Genomic DNA, 27,469 nt, shown 5'->3' on the forward strand with positions numbered 1-27,469 from the left:
ATTTTAAACTCAAAAATCGAAAACACTCTGAAAATTAAAAACAATTTTTTTTACTCATTTGACGCCAAGACCAGACAAAAACTAGAAGAGGCTATTGCTAGTCTTGATTGATTCCACTGAACAAAAAAGAGTCATGTTTTACTTTGGAAGTATTCGTATATCTTATTGTGGAATCGATAGAAAAAACTTGCTGGATATACACGTACAATAGGGTAGGTGTACTGTAATGTCTTCCTAAAGTCTGAAAAATTCTGAATTAAAAAGCACATTTGTCGCAAAGTGTTGAAATCATAGACTGTGAATGAGTATTGCTGTCATTGCCCCTTACTTCACAGCTAAGGAAGGAGAGGTCAAAGTGAACGGGGCCACCTGCCCAAAGTCACACGCTAGTAAGTGATATAACTAAAATTCCAAAGTCGATCTGTATCCAGAACCTGATCTTTAAGCATGTGCTTCTTCTGATAAATGCTGTAGCCCTAAATTTTCTGAACTCTGTCCTATATGTTTTTCCTCCATATTTTCAACAGTCTTTGTATGATTTCTAGTTCCTAGTTTCGGGCTACCAAGGAAGCAGTCTCTCTAGGTTGCTCCATTACTTATCAGCTACCAGTGGCTTCTGATTGGTTATAGGACTGATTCTTAAATTCTCACAATGGCATTAAAGACACTTTCCATAACATGAGCCTGGTCTGTATGTCTGTATGTCTAATCTTGACTCTTCAGTCGTTAACACACTTTTGAAATTCTAATTGCATCAAACAATTCAGGGCCCCAAATATTCAAACACTTCTGTATGCCAGTGCCTTTAATCGTGTGGTACTCTTTGCTTGGAATGTTCCCATTATAGTTGATGTACTTGGTAGTCTCTTGCTGAGTTTTCAAGGCCCAATTCAAATGCTACACCCTTTAATGTATCTTGTTAATTTCATGTAGACCCTTCATCTCACTGCAACCCCCACCAAAGCACTGTGCCATATTCCATGATATAATGGAATTTGCTCACACTTGAATGCGATATATATGGTGTTTTTCTTCCCTTCGGTTTGTGAGCCATTTAAATAATAACTTATTTTTCTTCTCAACACTCAGCTGAATTAATGGCATATAAGAGAAACCTAATAATAATTGATTGAAATTAAAATACAGCATTCATGTGAATCATATCTATTTGGATTTCATTACTTTCCTCACATGCATCAGGGAATATTAAAATGTTAGCAATTTAAACATGCCTCCTTTGAGCTTATGCAAAAAGAAACTTGAAGTTTTATTTCTATCATTATAACATTTTATCAGCAAATGGAAGAATTCCTGACTTAAAGTCAATACTCAATATATAGGTTAAACAAGTAGAAAAATGATCAATTCATTTTATGAAGTTGGCATTTTAATCTTTAATTAATAAACCACTATTTATCTTACTTAATTCCTATCCTTTGTGAATTAATGGTTAGTCTTATCTCTTTTGGTATTGAATTAATTCTTATACTTGTATGGTCTTTCATCTTTGTTTTCATATCTTAGGTTTGTAATCTTTTTTTAATGTATCTTTTTATTTCATTATTCTACTCTGAGAATAGAAGTTTGGGTATTTTTGACTTGTCTGTTAAATACCAAATGTTATTCCTATTTTGGGGAATCCAGTGATTTATTCAAGCAAGAAAATTCTCCCATTCTTTATATATACATAATATATACTTTCCTGAGTAGTAGCACCTTTGTATATTGAATTTCATGTTTATTACATAGTATTGATTCTTAGAGGAATTTGAATTGCAAATATGACTTTTAACACTCTACCGAAAGATTTTTATTCACATTTTATAAACAATGTATACTGGTGTCCCTTTGTGAAGAAAAATTTGTACAAGGATCTTAGCTTGAAGTTTGCTATTCATTTGTACACATTTGCTGTTGTACGCACATATATCTGTTTTATTTTCTCTGCCATTATTCCCCACCCCTCAAGGAAGACAGTGAACTGAGTTACGTCCAATAATTTTGTCATAAAATGTTGCTCTTCTGTTTGCATTGAATCATTATCAACTCTCATGAACAGCAGTGTGCCAAGGGACAGATACAATCATTCATGACTGACATTTTGCTCCAGACCTTGCTGTCTCCTTATATTATTCTTCCTGTCATATGCTTCCTAAGGACTCCTCATTTTTATTTTTTCCCATTGTTCTTTTGTGCTCAACCATAGGAATGTTTTTCTCCTTCAGGAACCAAATGTAGTGTGAAAGACAGTAGAAACCAGCCATCAACCACTAAGTAGGAAATCACCTTGAATATCATAGATTGGGGATTTTAATTGGGTTAGTGATCTATTTCTATAAAGAGTATAATAAAAACCTTGAAAGAATCATTCTGAGTCTAACTTTTTCACCTCTATGGCCTGTTCCTTATTATAGATAATTCTTTCACTCCTTTTTGTATCACGTGAGATTTAGAACAATTGTAGGAAAATTATCTGTATAAGTATAGTAACACACTCTTCAGAGAACATACCTTTTGGTGGGTTTTTACAAGTTTATGACAATTAAGTTATACAGTTTAAACCTGTTAAAATTAGGAGTGCCTAAGTTGCTCAGTGGGTTAAGCCTCTGCCTTTGGCCTGGGTCATGATCTCAGGGTCCTAGGCTCGAGCCCCGCATTGGGCTCTCTGCTAGGCGGGGGACCTGCTTCCACCATTCTCTCTGCCTGCCTCTCTGCCTACTTGTGATCTCTGTCTGTCAAATAAATAAAATCTTTAAAAATTTTTAAAAATAAATTAAACCTATTAAAATAAGTTTTTACCTGTATCAGAGAAAGAATCTGAAACCAAATAGAAGTTTTAATGGAAGCTTTGAGGTAATTTTCAGCTGTACTAGTAATTTCATGCAACATCTTAATTCACAAGTTGAAATTAAATATCCATTCATTCATTAACTAGATGAAAGAAGAAAAGAAAAAGATTTCATAGGAATGTGCAGAGAAAGGAAGGATTCTGGGCTGTTGGAGGACTGTAAGAGAGTGAGTGCAGTTGAAGCAGAAGGAGGAAAGAAGAGAAGCCTGGTGAAATGAGGTCTGGTCAGGGCTGGGGGTCTGTGAGCCACTTTAATGTTGAGACTGCGGGTGTCTGCTAATCGAGCAGTAGCAGCCTTCTTGTGTCATGATGTCAACATTGATTTTATGAGATCACTTGATAGGGCTAAATTTTATTTAATAGCATGTCAGCCATACTGCTTATGGCACATGGACCCTGCTTACTCGCGATTTACTCTACCACCAAGAGAGAGGGGTCCATGCAACAGTTAGTCTAGGAGGTGGTGCACCCGCACCTCATGCTTTCCTGGTTAAAGGATATCTTAATGCCATATTCAGTGGATGATAAAATAGTCCTGGTTCAGATATATTGGGACACTCTTGATGTCCAAACCCAACAAACAATGATAATTATTCTAGGGCACTGTGGGAGAAATTCCTTAGCTCTCTTAACTCGGTTTGAAGATGACAACTGTCAGGTATTGCTTTATTGAATTTCAACAATGAACGTGGAAGAAAGTGACCTTGTGAACATGGAAGAAAAAATTACTATTTGTGTGGAATATGGAAAACTCAAGAGTTGTGCATGGGGATTTTTGTGATCACTCTATAAACAAAGAGGACACTCTATGAACTTCTCCAGACCATGTAAACATGTAGCTCCCAGTCCCAAAGGGAGATCCGGGAAGAGCTTTCATCAGCTGTGATGTGGCAAAAATACATATGAATGTAAATAGGGATTAAAAAAACAAAAATGTGTTTTTATGAATGAAAAATGAACTGAACTTTCTATCTTATATACTATAGATGCCTTTATGATTCTGTGGCTGGAAGTCCTGGAAAATAGAAGGATTGGTATGGTAAAATGAAAGTGATTATAAGAAATTAATTATACAGGGGCGCCTGGGTGGCTCAGTGGGTTAAAGCCTCTGCCTTAAGCTCAGGTCATGATCCCAGCGTCCTGGGATTGAGCCCCGCATGGGGCTCTCTGCTTGGCGGGGAGCCTGCTTCCTCCACTCTCTCTGCCTGCCTCTCTGCTACTTGTGATTTCTGTCTGTCAAATAAATAAATAAAAACTTAAAAAAAAAAGAAATTAATTACACAACTTCAGCTTCATTGATCTCTATACTCACAAACTGTTTACTTAAGTGACACATATGAGTTGCCTAAGTTTTTTAAGAAATTTGTCAAGAAATGCATGTTTTGGATTTAAAGGCACAATATTCTAGCAAAAAAAAAAGTAACAGTATCCTGTTTAAAATGGTTTCACCAAATATATGTGTTTTTTAAAATTTATTTATTTGACAGAGATCATAAGTAGGCAGAGAGGCAGACAGAGAGAGGGGAGGAAGCAGGCTCTTCGCTGAGCAGAGAGCCCAATGTGGGGCTTGATCCCAGGACCCTGGGATTATAATCTGAGCCGAAGGCAGAGGCTTTAACCCACTGAGTCACCAGGGGCCCCTCACCAAATATATGTTTAAAAAAGCACATATATCTACCCAGTGAGTATATTGATTTCTTAGTATTATCCACCCCCTGCAGAAAAACTCTTGTAAACACAAGAGCCACTGACTAAAGATATTACTGCAAGAATAACTGTTTGCTAGGTATTACTGTGGAAGAGATTTTATGCAATTTTAAAATAGCCTACCCTTGATTTCATTCTATTTTTAAAAACTCGGAATAACATTAGCCTATATATAAACTACAACCTTTTAATATGTTTGTAGTTTTAAAGAAAGTTCTAGGTTTATTTTTAAATACTTGATGTTTTAGAGGATTTAAAGAATTATACATTATTTATCCACTTGATACAAATATTATCCTAAGCTCTAATCACTCCTTTCCATTCCTTAAAATGTATTTTTAAAATACTGTAACTATTTTTATAATACCATTAAAATCATCCATGTGGATTCAAATATTCAGTGTTTTACTCTTGTCCAGAGGCAGAGGATGAAACTAGGCTTTGAAGCCAATGATTAGGGCCAACCATGTATTAAATGATTTTTCTTTTATTGGTTAGATTAAAATGATCTCTATACAGCGTTTCATCTTTTTATGTATCTTTTATGTGCTCAATCTTTTATGAGCATAATGCTTATTTATAAATGTTTAAATTGTTTTAATTAATGTAATTTGAAAAAAAAAATAACAGTGAGTAAAACCACGGACATACTAGACACAAAACGAAAGTTTAATTAGGGGTACCTGGGTGGCTCAGTCAGTTAAGATTTTACCTTCGGTTCAGGTCATGAACCCAGAGTCCTGGGATTGAGCCCCGCATGAGGTTTCCTGCTCAGCAGGGAGCCTACTTCTCCTTCTTCCTCTGCCTGCTTCTCCCCCTGCTTGTGTTCTTTCTCTGTCTGTGTCAAATAAATAAAATCTTTAAAAAGAAGGAAAGAAAGTTTAAGTAGAATATTTATTATGTTACACAAACAGTTTTATGTCTTCCTTCCCAATCCATATACCGTTTCTATTTTTTTCTCCTTACTGAATTAGCACAGAGTTACAGTACAGTGTTGAGAGCAGTGGTAAGAGGGAATATTCTTGCCTAAGATATAGGATCTTACTGGGAAAACCAAGTTTCTCACCGTTAAATATATTTCCTGTAGATTTTTTGTACATGTGTTTTGTCAAGTCGAAGTTCTCCTATATTCCTAGTTCACTGAGAGTTTTTATCATAAATGAACATTGGATTTTTGTCAAATGCTTTTTGTGCATCTCTTGATATGATAATGTGATTTTTGTTTTTTACATATTCATGTGATGGATTATATTAATTTATTTTCAATTGTTGGACCAGCTTTGCATACTTGGGATAAATTCCACTTGCTCATAGTATAAAATTCTTTTTTTATTTCTTTAGATTAAGATCTATGGATGCTTATATTTTGTTCTGGGTTTTTGCATCTACGTTTCTAAGAGATATTGGTCTATAGTTTACTTGTAATGTCTTTGTGTTGGTATTAGAATAATGCTGCCTTCATAGAATGAATTAGGAACTATTCCCTCTGCTTCTATCTTTTGAAAGAAAATATAGAGAATTCAATATAATTTATTTCTTTAATGTTTGGTAGATTTCACAGATGAACTCATATGGGTCTGAATCTTTTAGTTTTGATAGGTTATTAATTATTGATTCAGTTTCTTTCATAGCTATGGCATAGTCAGATCATTTGTTTCTTCTGTGTGAGTTCTGGCAGATTGTGCCCTTCAAGAGGTAGTACATTTTATCTAGGTCATCAGATCAGTGGACAAAGATTTGTTCATAGTATTCCTTTATTACCTTTTTAATTTCCATAGGCTTTATAGTGATGTCCCCTCTTTCGTTTCTGTTATTAGTATTTGTGCACTCTCTTTTTTGTCTTAGCATGACTAAAGGATTATCAGCTTTTTTTCTTATCTTTGAAAAATAGCTTTTGGTTTTTTTTATTTTCTCTGTTGGTTTTCTGTTTCAATTTCATTGAATTCTGCTATAGTTTTTCTTTTCCTTCTTTTTTTTTGGACTTAATTTGAACTGGTTTTGAAGGTAGAAATTTATAGTGCTAGCCACAACAATCAGACAAGAAAAATAAATACAAGGTGTCCCTATTGATAAAGAAGTTAGATAATTAGTTTTAGATCTTCCTTCTTTTCTAATATATCCATTTAATACTACAAGTTTCTCTCTTAAGCACTCCTTTCAGTACATTGCACAAATTTTGATGTTTTATTTTCATTTCAGTTTAGTTAAAAATACTTTTAAATTTCTCTTGAGACTTCCTCTTTGACTTATGTGTTACATAGAAATGTGTTGTTTTATCTCCACATATTTTAGGATTTTTAACTTTCTCTCTGTCCCTGATTTCTGGTTTAGTTTGATTGTTGTATGAAAGCAGATACTGTGTGATTCGTATTATTTTTTTCAACTTGATAGGTTTGCTTTATGGCCCAAAGCATGGTCTGTCTTGACAATTGTCCCATGTAAGCTTGAGAGAAATCTGTATTCTGCTGTTGTTAGATCAAGTAGTCTATAGATGTCAAGTATGTCCAGCTGATTGATTCTGCTGTGGAGTTCAGCTGTGTCTTTACTGATTTTCTGTCTGCTGGGTCGGTCCATTTTTAAGAGGCGTGTTGAGATCTCCAGCCATGATCGTGGATTCATCGACTTTACCTTGCAGTTCTATAAGGTTTTACCTCATGTAATTCAAATGCTCTATTATTTGGTACTTACATGTTAAGACTTGTTACGTCTTCTTTGAAAATTGATCTCTTTAACATTGGTAGTTTCTTTTTTTGGAATACTTCTCCCTTTGCTTTTTTTTTTTTTTTTTAAAGATTTATTTATTTGACAGATAGAGATTACAAGTAGGCAGAAAGGCAGGCAGAGAGAGAGAGAGGAGGAAGCAGGCTCCCAGCCAAACAGAGAGCCCGATGCGGGGCTCGATCCCAGGACACTGGGATCATGACCTGAGCTGAAGGCAGAGGCTTTAACCCGCTGAGCCACCCAGGCGCCCCTCTCCCTTTGCTTTTAAATATATCTCAACAGGACCCTTTGATGTGATTATTAAGCCTCTTTTTTAATTATGGTAAAATACATAGAACACAAGACTTATCCTAGCAATTTTCAAGTGTACAGTTCAGTGGCACTTAGTACATTCACATTATTGTGCAACCATCACCATCATCCCTCTAAGAATTCATGTTGAATAAATGAAACTCTTCACCTATTAAAAAGAACCCCCTTTTCATACTCTCCCAGGCCCTGGTAGCCACCATTTTACTTTCTGTGTCTGTGAATTTGACTATTTTAGATGCTTTATGTAAGTGGGGTCATAAAGTATTTGTCTTCTTGTGACTGGCATATTTCACCTAGTATAATGTCTCCAAGGCTTATCTATGTTGTAGGAAATGTCAGATGCCCTTCCTTCGTAGGGTGAATAATATTTCATAGTATGTATTAGCACATTTTATTCTTCTATTCATCTGTTAATGGGCCCTTGGGTTGCTTCCACATTTTCCAAATTGTGAGTAATGCTGCTATGTACATGAATGAACAAATACTTCTCTTCAAGACCCTGATTCCAGTTCTTTAGGTATATACCTAGAAGAGGGATTGCTGGATAATACTGTAGTTATATTTTTGGTCTTTGAAGAGTTGCCTATAGTGACTGCACCATTTTACATTATCAACAAGAGTCCACAAGGATTTCAGTTTTTCAACATCCTCACGAATGCTTATTATTCCCTTTCCTTTCCTTTCTTTTCCCCTCTTTCTTTCTCCCTCCCTCCCTCCATCCCTTCCTTCCTTTCTCTGTCTCTCTCCTTCCTCCCTTCCTTCTCTCCTTCCTTCCTCTCTTCCCTTTCTTTCCTTTCTTCCTCCTCTCCTTTCCTTTCCTCTCCTCTCCTTTTCTTTCCTTTTCCTTTTGCTTTCCTTTCCTTCCCTATCCTCCTTCCCTTCCTTCTCTTCTTTCTTTCTTTCTTCCTTTTCTGACCTTTCTACCGTACTTCCTTCCTTTCTTTCTAGATGTTCTAATAGCTGTGATGTCACATTGTTGTCATTTTGGTTGCTCACTTTAATATCCATCTAAGCTAATGAGTCCTCTTCAATGGTGAGTGGTTTTTCCTTGTACTCACCAGACCTATACTAGCTCATATAGAGAGATAGCCCTTGTTTATAAATTGCAGTGTGAATAATGGCCCATATAAACTCCTTCTACAGTCTACTTAGTGCCCTCCTGGGACGTGAGTAGGATACATCCAGCTTCTACTGGCAGGCCACTCTTTTCCTTGACACCACTGTCTGTCTGTCTGTCCTCTCAGTTATATCTCTCCAGCAGGGAACCAAGAGAGTAATTAAGTTATGAATGTGTATTCAAGATTTTCAAAGTATCATAAAAGGTTATACTTCTAAAATGCTTATAGGATGAATTTTTGTTTGTGTTAGTTTTTATTTCTCTTAAAAGTTGCTTGAAACAACCACTGTTTGCCAAACAGTGCCCATTATTCAAGGCAGTGTAATAATAATAATATAAAAAGACAAAAGAATAAATACTAGCAAGGATCAAATAAAGCCCATATAATAAGACAATGTGGGGGTACCTTGGTGGCTCAGTCAGAAGACCGTACGACTTCTTGGTCTTGGAGTCATGGGTTTGATCCCTACATTTGGTGTAGAGACTACTTAAAAATAAAGTCTAAAAACGAAATCTGTCTAATTATAAATCCTAACACTATGTAATGAAAATTTAAGGAAACTATTTAGAGTCCAGCACATTAGCCAAGGACAACACAGGTTTTACCAATTTTTAATTTATTTTATGTGTGCTATTGTTTTGAGTGTGTCCTTTCATTTTGTATTTTATCTATTTTAATTAATTTTTTACCTTCATTTTTATCTCATTTCTCTTCCCCACACAGTGACCAATTCTAATATGTATGCTTGGTTGTATGCATTTTATACTATATGTGCTATTCTTTTTGAGTACGTTATAGCTTTCATTATATTTATTATTTTTTCCCTTTTTTCCCTAAAGATACATCTTTGTTTTAATATGTGCATCCAAATGATCATTTCCTGTTGCTGCAAAACACTCTGTGAGGTGTACTCATTATATTTTGTTTTTTTCACCCTCTCATTGCCTGACTTCCACAGAGTCTGAGGATCTCTTTATAGGTCATTTGATCTTTAAAGTTTCTTCTTACATAAATTGTTTGTGAATCTCTCTTACATATTTTTTTCTGCCTTGTCATTTTCCTATTGGCTTTTTGGAGTTATTTTTATAATTTAGCTTTTAGTCTTTAGCATATTTATATTTCTATTGTTTCTGTTATGGTGAGACTTACTAATTGCTATTTTTCTCTCTTTTTTTAAGTTTACATTTGACTTTTTTTTTTTTTAAGGCTGGTTTTGGTCTTTAACTTAAAACACATTACTTGTGCTCATTTACCCCCCATTAATTTCTACCCCTTAACTAGATAAGCCATTTATCATGCTCTTATGACAATATTATCTCTGTCCTTTGCTTTCTTCTATACTTCTTTCCACTGCCCTAAGAACTGATAATAGGAATACTTTCTTTATTTTTCTCTCTGGATTATTTGTGATAACATTCTGTATTCTTTGGCCCCAACTTTTATGTTTTAAGATTTTATTTATTTATTTTAGAGAGGGAGAGAACACGAGCAGCAGGGAGAAATGGGGAAGAAAAGGAAGGGGGAAAGAATCTCAGGCAGACTCCACACTGAGCACAAGCCTGACATGGGGGTCATCCTCATGACCCTGAGATCATGACCTGAGCTTATACCAAAAGTCAGATGCTTAACTGACTGAGCCACCCAGATGCCCCCCAAATTTTATATTTTAAGACTACCCTCATTTTCTGTAATCTTCTGTGAGATTCTCTTGAATTTCTTATTTTAGCATATACTCTAATACTTGTGATGGGGTCTTTTTTTTTTTATGTCAAATTTGAGGTCCTGTATATAGGATGATAATTTTTTCTAGGCCTTAATATTTGACTGACAGTGTGGCTGGATATAAAACTTTAGGTTCAAGGTCATTCCCTTCAACACATGTAGTTATTATTTTACTGTCTTCTTGTATCCCAAGTTGTTGTGAGGAAGTCTGATTTCTATCTAATTATTGATCTTTTCTTTTTCTGGAAATTTTTAACATTTTTTTCTTTGCTAGTCTTAAATTTTACTGTAGTACATAAGTACATTTGTCTTTCTTTTCTATCTTATTTGATACTTCATACTGAAATATTGTCTTTAATATTTTTATGTGTCCCTTTCTTTTCTTGTTTCTTAATCTTTGTGGAACTCCTTTTATCTGCATATAGGCCTTTCTATTTTTATCCTTAAAATATCCTTTTGAGGGCGTCTGGGTGGCTCAGTGGGTTAAGCCTCCGCCTTTGGCTCAGGTCATGATCCCAGTATCCTGGGATCAAGCCCCACGTCAGGCTCTCTGCTCAGCAGGGAGCCTGCTTCCTCCTCTTTCTCTGCCTGCCTCTTGCCTGCTTTTGATCTCTGTCAAATAAATAAATAAATTTTTTTTTAAAAAGTCCTTTAGATATTTTAATTTCCTACTCCTTTTTCTGCTGACTCCTCTGAAAGTTTAGGAATCAGATTCTTTCTACTCATTAATTAATTTTTCAGTGGTAACCATTCTTCTGTTTTTATACCTATTTTGTTCTATATGGACATACTATATTTTTCTTACCCAATATTTCTATTTAGTTATGTTCATGATTTCCTGTTTTATTTTATATTGCTATATCATTTCTTCTCTTCTTAGATGTAATCATGAAACCTTTATTTTTGTCTCTAGTGTATTGTTTATGTTTTTATTTAAATTCCAGTTCATTAATATGCAGTGTAATATTAGCTTCAGGTGTATAATACAGTCATCCAAGTACTTCCATGTAAAACCTAGTGCTAAAACTCTGATTTCATCTGTTTTCTTAAATTTCCCTTTAGATGTTGTATGCTGTTTTGTTTATTGTTATCTTTTTTTTATTAACATATAATGTATTATTAGCCCCACGGGTACAGGTCTGAGAATCATCAGGCTAACACACTTCATAGCATTCACCATAGCACATACCCTCCCCAGTGTCCATAACCCAACTACCTTCTCCCTAGGCTCCTCTCCCCCAGGCAACCCTCAGATTGTTTTGTGAGATTAAGAGTCTCTTATGAAATAAATAAAATCTTTAAAAAAAAAAAAAAGTGCACCTGGGTGGCTCAGTGGGTTAAAACCTCTGCCTTTGGCTCAGGTCATGATCCCAGGGTCCTGGGATCGAGCCTCACATCAGGCTCTATGCTCAGCGGGGAGCCTGCTTCCTCCTCCTCTCTCTCTCTGCCTGCCTCTCTACCTAGTTGTGATCTCTGTCTGTCAAATAAATAAATAAAATCTTAAAAAAAAAAAGAGTCTCTTATGGTTTGTTTCCCTCCTGATCCCATCTTGTTTTGTTTTTTCCTTCCCTATCCCCCAAGCCCCCTACGTTGCCTCTCAACTTCCTCATACCAGGAGATCATATGATAATTGTCTTTCTCTGATGGACTTATTTTGCTAAGCATAACACCCTCTGGTTCCACCCACATTGTCACAAAAGGCAAGATTTCATTTCTTTTGATGGCTGCATAGTATTCCATTGTGTGTATATACCACCTCTTCTTTATCCATTCATCTGTCGATGGACATCTACGTTCTTTCCATAGTTTGGCTATTGTGGACGTTGCTGCTATAAACATTCTGGTGCATGTACCCCTTCGGATCACTACATTTGTATCTTTAGGATAAATACCCAGTAGTGCAATTGCTGGGTCATATGGTAGCTCTATTTTCAACTTTTTGAGGAACCTCCATGCTGTTTTCCAGAGTGGTTGCACCAGCTTGCATTCCCACCAACAGTGGAGGAGGGTTCCCCTTTCTCCACATCCTCACCAGCATCTGTCATTCCCTGACTTTTTAATTTTAGCCATTCTGACTGGTATGAGGTGGTATCTCATTGTGATTCTGATTTGTATTTCCCTGATGCCGAGTGATGAGGAGCACATTTTCATGTGTCTGTTGGCCATCTGGATGTCTTCTTTGCAGAAATGTCTGTCCATGTCCTCTGCCCATTTCTTGATTGGATTATTTGTTCTTTGGGTGTTGAGTTTGATAAGTTCTTTATAGATTTTGGATACTAGCCCTTTATCTGATATGTTGTTTGCAGATATTTTCTCCCATTCTGTCAGTTGTCTTTTGGTTTTGCTGACTTGTTTCCTTTGCTGTGCAAAAGCTGTTGGTCTTGATGAGGTCCCATTAGTTCATTTTTATCCTTGCTTCCCTTGCCATTGATGGTATTTCCAGGAAGAAGTTGCTGTGACTGAGGTCGAAGAGGTTGCTACCTGTGTTCTCCTCAAGGATTTTGATGGATTCCTTTCTCACATTGAGGTCCTTCATCCAACTTGAGTCTATTTTTATGTGCGGTGTAAGGAACTGGCCCAGTTTCATTTTTCTGCATGTGGCTGTCCAATTTTTCCAACACCATTTGTTGAAGAGGCTGTCTTTTTTCCATTGAACATTCTTTCCTGCTTTGTTGAAGATTAGTTGACCATAGAGTTGAAGGTCTATTTCTGGGCTCTCTATTCTGTTCCATTGAACTATGTGTCTGTTTTTGTGCCAGTACCATACTGTCTTGATGATGACAGCCTTCTAATAGAGCTTGAAGTCTGGAATTGTGATGCCCCCAACTTTTACTTTCTTTTTCAGTATTTCTCAGGCTATCCGAGGTCTTTTCTGGTTCTATATAAATTTTAGGATTATTTGTTCCATTTCTTTGGGGAAAAAAAAAAGGATGGTATTTTGATGGGGATTGCATTAAATGTGTACATTGCTTTAGGTAGCATAGACATTTTCACAATATTTATTCTTCCAATCCAGGAGCATGGAATATTTTTCCATTTCTTTGTGTCTTCCTCAATTTCTTTCATGAGTACTTTATAGTTTTCTGCATATAGATTCTTAACCTCTTTGGTTAATTTTATTCCTAGGTATCTTATAGTTTTGGGTGCAACTGTAAATGGGATTGACTCCAGAATTTCTCTTTCTTCTGTACTGTTGTTAGTTAAAGAAATGCAACTGATTCCTGTGCATTGATTTTATATCTTGGCACTTTACTGAATTCCTGTACAAGTTCTAGCAGATTTGGAGTGGAGTCTTTTGGGTTTCCACATATAGTATCATATCATCTGCAAAGAGTGAGAGTTTGACAACTTCTTTGCCAATTTGGATGCCTGGAATTTCTTTTTGTTATCTGACTGCTGAGGCTAGGACTTCTAGTACTATGTTGAATAGCAGTGGTGGTAATGGACTCCCTGCCGTGTTCCTAACCTTAGCAGAAAAGCTCTCGGTTTTTCTCCATTGAGAATGATATTTGCTGTGGGTTTTTCATAGATGGCTTTGATGATATTGAGGTATGTACCCTCTGTCCCAACACTTTGAAGAGTTTTGATCAGGAAAGGATGCTGTACTTTGTCAAATGTTTTTTCAGCATCTATTGAGAGTATCATATGGTTCTTGTTCTTTCTTTCTTTCTTTTTTTTTTTCGTTCTTTCTTTTATTAATGTATTGTATCACATTGATTGATTTGCAGATGTTGAACCAACCTTGCAGCCCAGGAATAAATCCCACTTGGTCGTGGTGAATAATCCTTTTAATGTACTGTTGGATCCTATTGGCTAGTATTTTGGTGAGAATTTTCGCATCTGTGTTCATCAAGGTTATTGGTCTGTAATTCTCTTTTTTTATGGGGTCTTTGGTTTTGGGGTCAAGGTAATGTTGGCTTCATAAATGAGTTGGGAAGTTTTCCTTCCATTTCTATTTTTTGGAACAGTTTCAGGAGAACAGGAATTAATTCTTCTTTACATGCTTGGTAGAATTCCCCTGGGAAGCCGCCTGGCCCTGGGCTCTTGTTTTTTTGATGACTGCTTCAATCTCCTTACTGGTTATGGGCCTGTTCAGATTTTCTATTTCTTCATGGTTCGGTTGTGGTAGTTTTTATGTCTCTAGGAATGGATCCATTTCTTCCAGATTGTCAAATTTGTTGGCGTAGAGTTGCTCATAGTATGTTCTTATTTCTTTGGTGTTGGTTGTAATATTTCCTCTTTCGTTCATGATTTTATTTATTTGGGTCCTTCCTCTTTTCTTTTTGATAAGTCTGGCCAGGGGTTTATCAATCTTACTAATTCTTTCAAAGAACCAGCTCCTAGCCTAGTTTCATTGGTTTGTTCTACAATAGTTTTGTTGTTGTTGTTTGTGTGTGTGCGTGTTTCTATTTCATTGATTTCTGCTCTGACCTTTCTTATTTCTTCTCTTCTTCTTCTGCGTTTAGGCTGTCTTTGCTGTTCTTTCTCCAGCTCCTTTAAGTGTAAGGTTAGGTTGTGTATTTGAGATCTTTCTTGTTTCTTGAGAAAGACTTGTATTGTTATATATTTTTCTCTCAAGACTGCCTTTGCTGTGTCCCACAGATTTTGAAACGTTGTGTTTTCATTATCATTTGTTTCCATGAATTTTTTCAATTCTTCTTTAATTTCCTGGTTGACCCATTCATTCTTTAGTAGGATGCTCTTTAGCCTCCATGTATTTGAGTTCTTTCCAAATTTCCTGTTGTGATTGATTTCTAGCTTCAGAGCATTATGGTCTGAAAATATGTGGGGAATGATCCCAGTCTTTTGGTATCAGTTGAGACCTGATTTGTGACCCAGGATGGGATCTATTCTGGAGAATGTTCGATGTGCACTAGAGAAGAATGTGTATTCTGTTGCTTTGGGATGGAATGTTCTGAATATATCTGTGATATCTGTCTTGTCCAGTATATCATTTAAGACCTTTATTTCCTTGTTGATCTTTTGTTCAGATGATCTGTCCATTTCAGTGAGGGGGATGTTAGAGTCCCCTACTATTATTGTATTGTGGTTGATGTGTTCCTTTGATGTTGTTATTAATTGGTTTATAGAGTTGGCTGCTCCCATGATAGAGGCATAGATATTTAAAATTGTTAGATCTTCTTGTTGGACAGACCCTTTGAGTATGATATAGTGTCCTTCCTCATCTCTTATTATAGTCTTTGGCTTAAAATCTAATTGATCTGATATAAGGATTGCCACACCAGCTTTCTTTTGATGACCATTAGCATGGTAAATTGTTTTCCATCCCCTCAGTTTAAATCTGGAGGTGTCTTCGGTCTAAAATGAGTTTCTTGTAGACAGCATATGGATGGGTTTGTTTTTTTATCCATTCTGATATCCTGTGTCTTTTGATTGTGGCATTTAGCCTATTAACATTCAGGGTAACTCTTCAGAGATATGAATTTAGTGCCATTGTATTGTCTGTAAGGTGACTGTTACTGTATATTGTCTATGTTCCTTTCTGGTCTGTTACTTTTAGGCTCTCTCTTTGCTTAGAGGACCCCTTTCAATATTTCCTGAAGGGCTGGTTTGGTGTTTACAAATTCTTTTAGTTTTTGTTTGTCCTGGAAGCTTTTTATCTCCCCTTCTATTTTCAATGATAACCTAGCTGGATAGAGTATTCTTGGCTGCATGTTTTTCTCATTTAGTGCTCTGAATATATCATGCCAGTTCTTTCTGGCCTGCCAGGTCTCTATGGATAAGTCTGCTGCCAATCTAATATTTTTACCATTGTATGTTTCAGACTTCTTTTCCCGGGCTGCTTTCAGGATTTTCTCTTTGTCACTAAGACTTGTAAATTTTACTATCAGGTGATGGGTTGTGGACCTATTCTTGTTGATTTAGAGGGGGTTTCCCTGCACCTCCTGGATTTTTATGCTTTTTCCCTTTTCCATATTAGGGAAATTCTCTATAATAATTCTCTCCAATATACCGTCTGCCCCCCTCCCTCTTTCTTCTTCTTCTGGAATCCCAATTATTCTAATGTTGTTTCATCTTATGGTATCACTTATCTCTCGAATTCTCCCTTCATGATCCAGTAGTTTGTCTCTCTTTTGCTCAGCTTCTTTATTCTCCATCATTTGTCTTCTATATCACTAATTCTCTCTTCTCCCTCATTTATCCTAGCAGTAATTGCCTCCATTTTTTATTACACCTCATGAATAGCTTTTTTAAATTTCAGGTTGGTTAGATTTTAGTTCTTTTATGTCTCCAGAAGGGGCTTTTATTTCTCCAGGGAGGGTTTCTCTAATATCTTCCATGCCTTTTCCGAGCCCTCCAGCACCTTGAAAATCATCATTCTGAACTCTAGATCTGACTTATTACCAATGTCCTCATTGATTAGGTCCCTAGCCTTTTGGTACTTCCTCTTGTTCTTTTTGTTTGTTTGTTTTTTGTTTTGAGTTTTTCTGCCTTCTCATTTTTTCCAGGTAAGAATATATCGACAAGAGAATAAAATACCAAAAGGGTGGCAAAGGCCCTAGAAACATGTATGCTAACCAAAGCAGAAACCTCAAACCAGGGAGAGAAGAAAGGGGGTAAAAGAATATATATAATTTTAAATTTAAATTTAAAAATAATTTTAAATTTAAATTTAAATATATATATAATTTTAAATTTTTTAAATATATATAGTTTTAAATATATATATATATATATATATATATATATATATATATATAGGGTGAATAGAACAGAGCCACCCACTTGATTTTCGGTATTTTTTGGTCTTTTAGAAGAAACTACCTCCCAAAATTTTAAAGAAAGAAGAACATATATATACAAAAATAAGGGTAAACACAATGACGGGATGAAATATGACTGTAAAGATGAAAAAAATTTTAAAAATTCTAAAAAAGGAATTGATAAGTTGGTTGGGAAAGAAAGAAAAAGAAAGTGGAGAAAATTTGCTCAGGCTGGAGACTAGAACAAATCCCTGTGCTAGATTTAGGGTATATTTTGATCTATTAGAAAAAGTTGTGTCCCAAATTTTTTAGAAGAAAAACCTTATATGTATACAAAAAATAAAGTTAGATACAATGAAGGATAATATATGACTATAATAATGAAGGTTTAAAAAGAGTTTTTTTTTATTTTTTTTTAAAGATTTTATTTATTTATTTGACAGCGAGAGAAAGAGATCACAAGTAGGCAGAGAGGCAGGCAGAGAGAGAGAGAGGGAAGCAGGCTCCCTGCCAAGCAGAGAGCCCGATGTGGGACTCGATCCCAGGACCCTGAGATCATGACCTGAGCCGAAGGCAGGGGCTTAACCCACTGAGCCACCCAGGCGCCCCTAAAAAGAATTTTTTAAAGAAAGTATTGTTAAGAGAAAATGTTAAAAGAGGGAAGAGGAAAAGTCAAAAAATTAAAATTAGGAAGGGATGCTGTACTTTGTCAAATGCTTTTTCAGCATCTATTGAGAGTATCATATGGTTCTTGTTCTTTCTTTTATTAATGTGTTCTATCACATTGATTGATTTGCGGATGTTGAACCAACCCTGCAGCCCTGGAATAAATCCCACTTGATCGTGGTGAATAATCCTTTTAATGTACTGTTGAATCCTATTGGCTAGTATTTTGGCGAGAATTTTTGCATCTGTGTTCATCAAGGATATTGGTCTGTAGTTCTCTTTTTTGGTGGGATCCTTGTCTGATTTTGGGATCAAGGTGATGCTGGCCTCATAAAATGAGTTTGGAAGTTTTCCTTCCGTTTCTATTTTTTGGAACAGTTTCAAGAGAATAGGAATTAGTTCTTCTTTAAATGTTTGGTAGAATTCCCCTGGGAAGCCGTCTGGCCCTGGGCTTTTGTTTGTTTGGAGATTTTTGATGACTGTTTCAATCTCCTTACTGGTTATGGGCCTGTTCAGGTTTTCTATTTCTTCCTGGTTCAGTTGTGGTAGTTTATATGTCTCTAGGAATGCATCCATTTCTTCCAGATTGGCCAATTTGTTGGCGTAGAGTTGCTCATAGTATGTTCTTATAATTGTCTGTATTTCTTTGGTGTTAGTTGTGATCTCTCCTCTTTCATTCATGATTTTATTGATTTGGGTCCTTTCTCTTTTCTTTTTGATGAGTCTGGCCAGGGGTTTATCAATCTTATTGATTCTTTCAAAGAACCAGCTCCTAGTTTCATTGATTTTTTCTCTTGTTTTTTTGGTTTCTATTTCATTGATTTCTGCTCTGATCTTTATGATTTCTCTTCTCCTGCTGGGTTTAGGGTTTCTTTCTTGTTCTTTCTCCAGAGCTCCTTTACATGTAGGGTTAGGTTGTGTACTTGAGACCTTTCTTGTTTCTTGAGAAAGGCTTGTACTGCTATATATTTTCCTCTCAGGACTGCCTTTGCTGTGTCCCACAGATTTTGAACCGTTGTGTTTTCATTATCATTTGTTTCCATGAATTTTTTCAATTCTTCTTTAATTTCCTGGTTAACCCATTCATTCTTTAGAAGGATGCTGTTTAGTCTCCATGTATTTGGGTTCTTTCCAGCTTTCCTCTTGTGATTGAGTTCTAATGTCCAATGGAAAAAAGACAGCCTCTTCAATAAATGGTGCTGGGAAAATTGGACAGCCACATGCAGAAAAATGAAATTGGACCACTTCCTTACACCACACACGAAAATAGACTCCAAATGGATGAAGGACCTCAATGTGAGAAAGGAATCCATCAAAATCCTTGAGGAGAATGCAGGCAGCAACCTCTTCGACCTCAGCCATAGCAACATCTTCCTAGGAACAACGGCAAAGGCAAGGGAAGCAAGGGCAAAAATGAACTATTGGGATTTCATCAAGATCAAAAGCTTTTGCACAGCAAAGGAAACAGTTAACAAAACCAAAAGACAACTGACAGAATGGGAGAAGATATTTGCAAACGACATATCAGATAAAGGGCTAGTATCCAAAATCTATAAGGAACTTAGCAAACTCAACACCCAAAGAACAAACAATCCAATCAAGAAATGGGCAGAGGACATGAACAGACATTTCTGCAAAGAAGACATCCAGATGGCCAACAGACACATGAAAAAGTGCTCCACGTCACTCGGCATCAGGGAAATACAAATCAAAACCACAATGAGATATCACCTCACACCAGTCAGAATAGCTAAAATTAACAAGTCAGGAAATGACAGATGCTGGCGAGGATGTGGAGAAAGGGGAACCCTCCTCCACTGTTGGTGGGAATGCAAGCTGGTGCAACCACTCTGGAAAACAGCATGGAGGTTCCTCAAAATGTTGAAAATAGAACTACCCTATGACCCAGCAATTGCACTACTGGGTATTTACCCTAAAGATACAAACATAGTGATCCGAAGGGGCACGTGTACCCGAATGTTTATAGCAGCAATGTCTACAATAGCCAGACTATGGAAAGAACCTAGATGTCCATCAACAGATGAATGGATAAAGAAGATGTGGTATATATACACAATGGAATACTATGCAGCTATCAAAAGAAATGAAATCATGCCATTTGCGACGACGTGGATGGAACTAGAGCGTATCATGCTTAGTGAAATAAGTCAATCGGAGAAAGACAACTATCATATGATCTCCCTGATATGAGGACATGGAGAAGCAACATGGGGGGGTAGGGGGATAGGAGAAGAGTAAATGAAACAAGATGGGATTGGGAGGGAGACAAACCATAAATGACTCTTAATCTCACAAAACAAACTGGGGGTTGCTGGGGGGAGGTGGGATTGGGAGAGGGGGAGCGGGCTATGGACACTGGGGAGGGGAGGCGAACCATAAGAGACTATGTACTCTGAAAAACAACCTGAGGGTTTTGAAGGGTCAGGGGTGGGAGGTTGGGGGAACAGGTGGTGGGTGATGGGGAGGGCACGTTTTGCATGGAGCACTGGGTGTTGTGCAAAAAGAATGAATACTGTTACACTGAAAAAAATAAATAAAATGAAAATAAAAAACAAAAAAAAATTAAAATTAGGAAAAAAAGGAAAATTAAAAAAATTTAATTAACTTTGCAGGATTAAAAATCATGGAGAGAAAGCCATGAATTCTGTGCTTTGCTTTCCCCTCCTCTGGAATTCTGCTGTTTGTGATCAGTGAGCTTGGTCCTGGCTGGATGGTCTTGCTGATCTCCTGGGGAGGGGTCTGTGTAGTGCTTCTCAAATGTCTTTGCCTGAAGCAGAATTACGCTGACCTTGCCAGAGGCCAGGCTGCGTAATCTGCTGGAGTTTGTTTTTGGGAGCTTTTGTTCCCTGAAAGCTTTTCATAGAGCTCTGGAGGATGGGAATGCAAATGGTGGCTTCCCAATCTCTGGCCCAGAGGAGCTGAGAGCTTGGAGCCCCACTCCTCAGTACACCCTCAGAGAAAAGCATTCAATCACCCCGTCTCCCTGGTCTCTGGCTGTGCTCCAAGCTCACCCAGCCTGTGACCGAGCGTTTCTCTCTCTGGTGCCTGACCCCATTTAGAGTCTCCAACCCCAGCAGATTCCTGACACTCTGCTCTTCCAGTGGCTCTTCCCGGATCTGCCACTTTTGGGATCCCTGCTCAAAGAGTAGTGTCCTGATTGTGCCACAGATCACAGTTAAATGTAATCCTGAGGTGAGAGCTCACTCCTCAGCGCCGTCTCTGTAGCCAACTTCCCCGCTCTAATACCTATGAGCTCTGCTACACTCAGACATCCCTGATCCTTCTGTGACCCCACAGGACCTGAGACCATGCTCTCCCAGTGAGGGCTCCACCCCTGCTTAGCCTTCAGAGCGATGTCCCTCAGTGGAGCAGACTTTTAAAAGTTATGATTTTGTGTTCTGTTGCTCCACAGCTTGCGGGAACCAGCCCCTCCCCCCATGGACTATCTTCCCATTGCTTCGGATTCACTTCTCCGAAGGTCCTACCTCTCAGAAAGTGGTTGATTTTCTGTTTCTAGAATTGCTGCTCTTCTTCTCTTTGATCTCCTGTTGGATTTGTAGGTGTTCACAGTGGTTTGATAACTATCTAACTGAACTTCTGTGACCTGATGTCATCTCAGTCTGTTACCCCTCTGCCATCTTGACTCCGCACTTATTGTCATCTTTTAATAGTTATTTGGCCCCTGGGAACCTAGTAATTTTGGCCTGTGAATTCGTAGTATAGTAATGTGAGTTGCTGTCTCTGGTGATTCAGGGAAAGGCAGAAAGCCAGCCCTTTGCCTGTCTCCCACTCACCACTGTAACACACATTGCCATATATTTGGAAATAAATATTATAATAAGTATGTAACTTATTTATTAAAAAGACAAGTTTTAGTAAGTGACATAAAGAATCCTGAATAAGTAAAAAAAATAAAAGATATCTCAGGGTAAAAATAATTCAACATTTAAAGTTTCAGCTATTCATTAAATTATTCTAAAATTCATTTGGGAGACTGAATGTAGGAGAAAACCTAAAGAACAAAAAAATTTGAGGATGAAAATGTGACGTAGTAAAATGCAACATTAAGACTTAATCAACTCCAATGTAGCAACTTTACTTCCCTTTATGTCTTTACTCTCTTGCACTTATAGTATTTATGCCTTAATTATTTGCTTTATATACATTGAAAACCATATGAGATGGTATTTTAATTTTTCTTCAACCATCAAAAATAAATTCAAGAACACAAGAAAAGTTTATTGTATTTACTCATATTTTAGCTGTTTTTTAAAATCCCTTCTTGATAATTATTCTAAGGTTTATTCTTTTATCCTCTCCTTTATGCTTGAAGAAACTCCATTAGCCATTCATTTAAGTTATGTCTACTGGTGACAAATTCTCTTTGTTTTCCTTCATTTGAAAAAATCTTGGAAGAAGGGCTCCTAGGCTCTGCTCAGCCTTTGCTTTGGAGCTGGGAGCAGAGTTTTAGTATTTCTTACTTCTTTTCTTTTCATGACACAAAAGGGAAACAATGACATAAAGTATGAGGGAAGGGTTGCCTGGGTGGCTCAATCCTTAAGCATCCGCCTTTGGATCAGATCATGATCCCAGCACCTGAGATCCAGCCCTACATCGAGCTCCCTGCTCAGAGGGAAGCCTCTTCTCCCTCTCCCACTCCCCCTGCTTATTTTCCCTCTCTGGCTGTCTCTTTCTCTGTCAAATAAATAAAATACTAAAAAAAAAAAAAATAGTATGAGGGCAAATACATTGCCAGAACAAATATACAATATATAAAATAGTCAACATGGATAATACATGGAAATCAGTTAAAATTTAGATAAATGGTTAAATTATAAGAAGAGATATTCCTTCAATTCCTATAACTTAATTATTATTGAACTAATGTCTATTTTTACTATTATTAGTGTGGTCAGTCACTTTTCATATGTTTATTCCTTGGGTTCTTGGGATAGTTTAACATCCATACGGATGAATGCGAGAAATAGGTCCTTGGCCCAGTGGCAGAGTCATGAGTTGAAATTAAGAGGTTTTTCCTTTTGTCAATTTAGAAAGAATAGAAAATCAGAATATTAAGTAAATAAAGCAACAGTGTATGTGGAACAAAAATTAGATTGACATATAACTACTTTTTGAAAAATTGTTCTGATGTATATTGACATATATAAGAAAAATAAATGTAATCTGTATTTATGTAACTTTTCTAGTAATTTATTTTTATAACTTTCTCATATTAGATTTTTACCTCCACAGTTAGACACTCTCTCTTTTTTTTTTTTCACCTTTTTATTCCTGGTATCTAACATAATACATGTGAATATTAAATGTTTGCAGAATATATGAATGAATGGACAGATAACCCAATAAGCAAATAAATCGCTCATTTTACATTTGGATGCATAATTATGGAAATTATGAGGATAAGATTTGATATATTTAAAGAGGAATGATAGTAAATACATTAGATATTCTACTGTCACCCACCATTAGGTTGATCCATGGTTGGTTTTCAAAAGAATTCACCCTTATTTCCTTTTCTTACTACATAAAATGATAATGGATATATTATTCAAATCTCTTTTTCAGTTTGAAGATTGAAGAAATGGTTTTTATGTTATTGATTAAAGTAATCACACAACCTTCTGTGATGGTATTTGTTGAAAACCCATTGAGGGCTTGTCACAGTTAATGAGTGGTTCTTGAAACTTCAGAAGTAGATTAGTAGAAAATATCAGCAAAGTGAGTTAAGTTTGTAAATTAAGACAGACTTTATCAATATCCATGCCTGTTAGGTTGTTATGTGTCAGACAGGCCCCCTCTACTTTAATCTTTAATTTAAGTAATCATTCCTTTGATTCCACATCACTACAACATCACTGACAGTCAAAGATTAACCTTGAAAAAGGCTTCGCTTCTTTAGTCATCAGAAGGATATAAAATTCTATTAATTAGGTGTGAATTTCCCATTCCCTTCAAGGCAAAAGTTACATGAGTCTCTGGGTGTAAAGACTTTTCTTATTTTTTTTTTTTTTTTGAAGGGGGAAGGCTGTTCAGAAATCTGTCTAGACACCATTAGTTGTTTTGCAAAGTTAAGTTTGGATTAACTAATATGAGGCTCCACTTTCTCTGTAATTCAGCCAAGGAAGAACTATTTGTGTCTCCCTCAGCACAACAAGGTGTCAACCATATTTATCAACATTAGTACCCTAAAAGCTCGAACCTGTAGAAATGTAATTCCTTTGGATCCTTTTTCCAATATTTCTCTTTTTCTTCAGCTTATATTAAAAAAAATACCTGTAAATTATGTATTTCACAGTCGCATGCTATAAATCTGTTGGAACAGCTTGCTTGATTTTCTGGCTGCCATATCCCCTCAGTATTCCCCTTGATTCCACGATTTGATTACAAGCTTCAGACACAAAGGTTTTGTTGTTACTGTTGTTAATTTGTTTTGAAAACAAAATAGTGGATCCTGAGATATTAGTTATTTGGGGCTAACCATAAACATAGATGTGCATATATTTATAATAACATACATAACAAGTATATATATTTATAATGCTATATATAGCAAATATATAGTTTATTTATTTCTTTTTCTTTGCAGTGTGTCCATCTTCATGATTTATTAAAACATCTAATTCTTGGGAGGAACTAGGTCTAGAAGACCAAAGAGCAATGAAAACCAACTTTAAACATATGGAGGAGATACTTGATAAGTGTTTTGGAAAATTAATTTTTCCTTTATAACTGAAGAGTGATCAGTCATATTATAATAGAATTTTTTAGATAGCCGGAATAACATATTAGTAGGATTTTTGAAATCCTGCTGATCTTAGAAATCATCACTTTGCCACCATAGCTCACTTCACAATCCCTTTGTTATATCTGTCAGGGATAGTGATTTCTCCCACATATTCCTCCTTTCATCTCATTTCTTCTCTTCCCCTATGTAAATTATTTCCACTTTTTGAAGGAAGGTACAATCTAAATAATTACAGAATATGAATAGAAGGTTGGGGGAGCATCCCAAGCTATAACCCAGGGTGTCTGTAAAATGTTCAGATCCCATGAGATATCGAGGATTTCGTGTGCATGCAGAGGAGAGGTGGAAAGCACTGAGTGAGCTACTCCTAAATAGTGGTGTCTCTGAAAACACCCAAACAGATTTATCGGTGCTGCTAGGAAACACTGTAATAGACTAACATGCCTCGGTTTCACTGAGGTCAGGTACATCACGGATAGTATCAGAGTTCTAAGGTTTGTTTTTTAATCAGTTTTCCCTAATCAAATGCTTCTTCTAAGGGATTGGCTTTGTTTCTTCTTTTGTGTTTATTTCTTTGCTGTAGACAGAGAAAGGACTGTCAAAAGTATGGCAAGAACCTGAGCAGAACTCTGGTGAGCATTGGCAAAAGGCTGCCATCCTGCTAGGAAAGTTAAGGAATTTTGAAGTCATATTCCAAGGCATCAGAACCAGGGATCTAGGAGGAGGAGCAGCAGTTGATGACATTGAATTTAAAAACTGCATGACTGGTAAGTTTCTGGAAATCACTTCTTTTTGGAACAACTTTCATAATCTAGGCATTTTTATCTTTACTTCTCATTTACAAAATGTTCTGCTGACATCTATTTGGTACATGCCTACAAATATGTTGAAAGGGATCATTTCATAATTGTTGAACTGCCATGTTAAGGGAAGATAGCTTCTCCCTCCCACAAGTACATAAGCATTTAATTCCTTTCTTCCTTCAGACTATCCCCTGACATGCAGAAGTATTTCCCTTTGCATTTATTTTTCAACACAATATAAGTGTATGCCTAACATTTACATACATTTATCTAAATTAATTTAAAATGAACCAGTAAAAAAAAAATTGGTAGAAAGCCATCACTTAGTGGAAATAGGAGAAATAAATTCTACCCGGACTTGAATTGAGAGCAAGGCTTTGGGTATTTAAAATGCTAATTCAGCAAGTGAGAAGCACCTTGAAAAATTTTGCTCTCATTTATCTCACTTCCAAATGTGTGAAGTATAACTGTGCTTAGATTTTCTTTACAAACCTACCCAGAAAATGTCAAAAATAATTACAAATATACTGGCAAAGTTCTTTCTGAGGCACTATTCCATCTGATTTCCAAAACAGCGCCATGCGAATGATACTGCCAACAAATTCTGCACTGACTCTCTTGGAGGCGAGCTCCTGGGACCAAGAGCTAAACTTGAGTGCTGTTTAATTTTATTATTGCTCTCACATTAAAGTATCTTTTCACTGAGGCAGTTCATGAATGTGATTCGGTATTTGGTGATGTTGCTGCATCTGCTCTTTTTATGAGCAAGGCAGCTTCAAAGATCCCAGATGATGTAGGGAAGCAGAGCTTCGGGTCTTCATGTCGAGAAAGAGACAGGCTTTGGGCATGGAGATGTTTGGGAGAGGGTTCTGGACAATAGAAAATGAGGCTCTGGACATATAATCATGAAGATGTATCTTACAAGATAGGTGTTTGTTCTAGAAGAAAGAGCTTCTTCAGTTGTTCTCTAGTCACTGTCTAGTGATATGCTGAATTTCCATTACAGTTAGTTCTTCAATCTATAAATGATTCTGGCAACTTAAAAAAACAATCTTCAGAACTTTTTTTTCTAAGATTTTTGAAAGAAAGAAGCTTTTATTGAACAGAAGAGATTCCTTTCCTCTTCAGGGAGGCAGAATGATTATTAGATGGGCTGATTCAGGGAAGATATCCGAGCATCATTATTCCAACTTTGCCAGCTTTGTGGAGGAATTTACACTATTTTTCCCTCATTCTTATAAAGTCCTGTGAGAATTTACATGATTATAATCAATGCTCAGCTTACTGAGAAATACTTTAATATCTTATGTTTAGTGATAAAGTACTTTTTAGGCCTATAGTTCTTTCTGTATCTTGGAAATAAAGAGGCAAATCATGACCAGTTGTACTTGAACATGGTCAGTTGTGTATCAAATATGTTTTAGGACAAAGTAGCCATTGCTTTATTAAAAAGCAGTTAAAGCCCAATCTGCTAAAGATAATGAAGGTTTTCAAATTATGTTTTAGTTAAGATAGAAGGAAAAAAGCATTGCGACAAAGTGTGCAAGAATACCTATGAAACTAAAAGACAATGATTATTTTGTCTCCTTAGGTTTTTCTTTTTTAAGTTGTTTTTGTTTATTTGACAGAGACAGTGAGAGAGGGAACACAAGCAGGGGGAGAGGCTGAGGGAGAGGGAGAAGCAGACTCCTTGCAGGGAGCCTCATGTGGGGCTTGATCCCTTGATGCTGGGTTCATGACCTGAGCCAAAGGCAGATGCTTAAGGACTGAGCCACCCAGCCACCACCTGGGTGTCTCCTTAGGTGTAACATACATGCCAGTAAAATGTTAGTGTTACTCAGAATTTGTTACCCTAAGCTGCTTGGCACTATCACCGATTTAGAAGAGAATGGCATTTAACTAAACACCCCCAAATCAGAAAGGTACTATAGAACAGTTGTTAAGAACAAGGAGTCTTGTGACGCCTGGGTGGCTCAGTCAATTAAGCATCTGACTCTTGATTTCACTTCAGGTCATGATCTCAGGGTGGTGAGATCAAGCTCCTGCCCTGCTCAGTCTCC

General features: G+C 36.6%; 1 protein-coding gene across 3 annotated transcripts in view; it reads left to right on the top strand.

Annotated features, from left to right (window-relative positions):
- Positions 1 to 27,469, top strand: part of MALRD1 (MAM and LDL receptor class A domain containing 1) — an 800,866-nt gene that overhangs the window by 493,823 nt on the left and 279,574 nt on the right. For all 3 annotated transcript variants that reach the window (XM_046012349.1, XM_046012350.1, XM_046012351.1), the window contains exon 30: positions 25,190 to 25,373. In XM_046012349.1, coding sequence (XP_045868305.1) covers positions 25,190 to 25,373 — 184 coding nt within the window. The remainder of the gene's footprint in view (positions 1 to 25,189; positions 25,374 to 27,469) is intronic.

Source organism: Meles meles, chromosome 7 (genome assembly GCF_922984935.1).
Source record: "Meles meles chromosome 7, mMelMel3.1 paternal haplotype, whole genome shotgun sequence".
In the NCBI taxonomy this organism is placed as follows: domain Eukaryota; kingdom Metazoa; phylum Chordata; class Mammalia; order Carnivora; family Mustelidae; genus Meles; species Meles meles.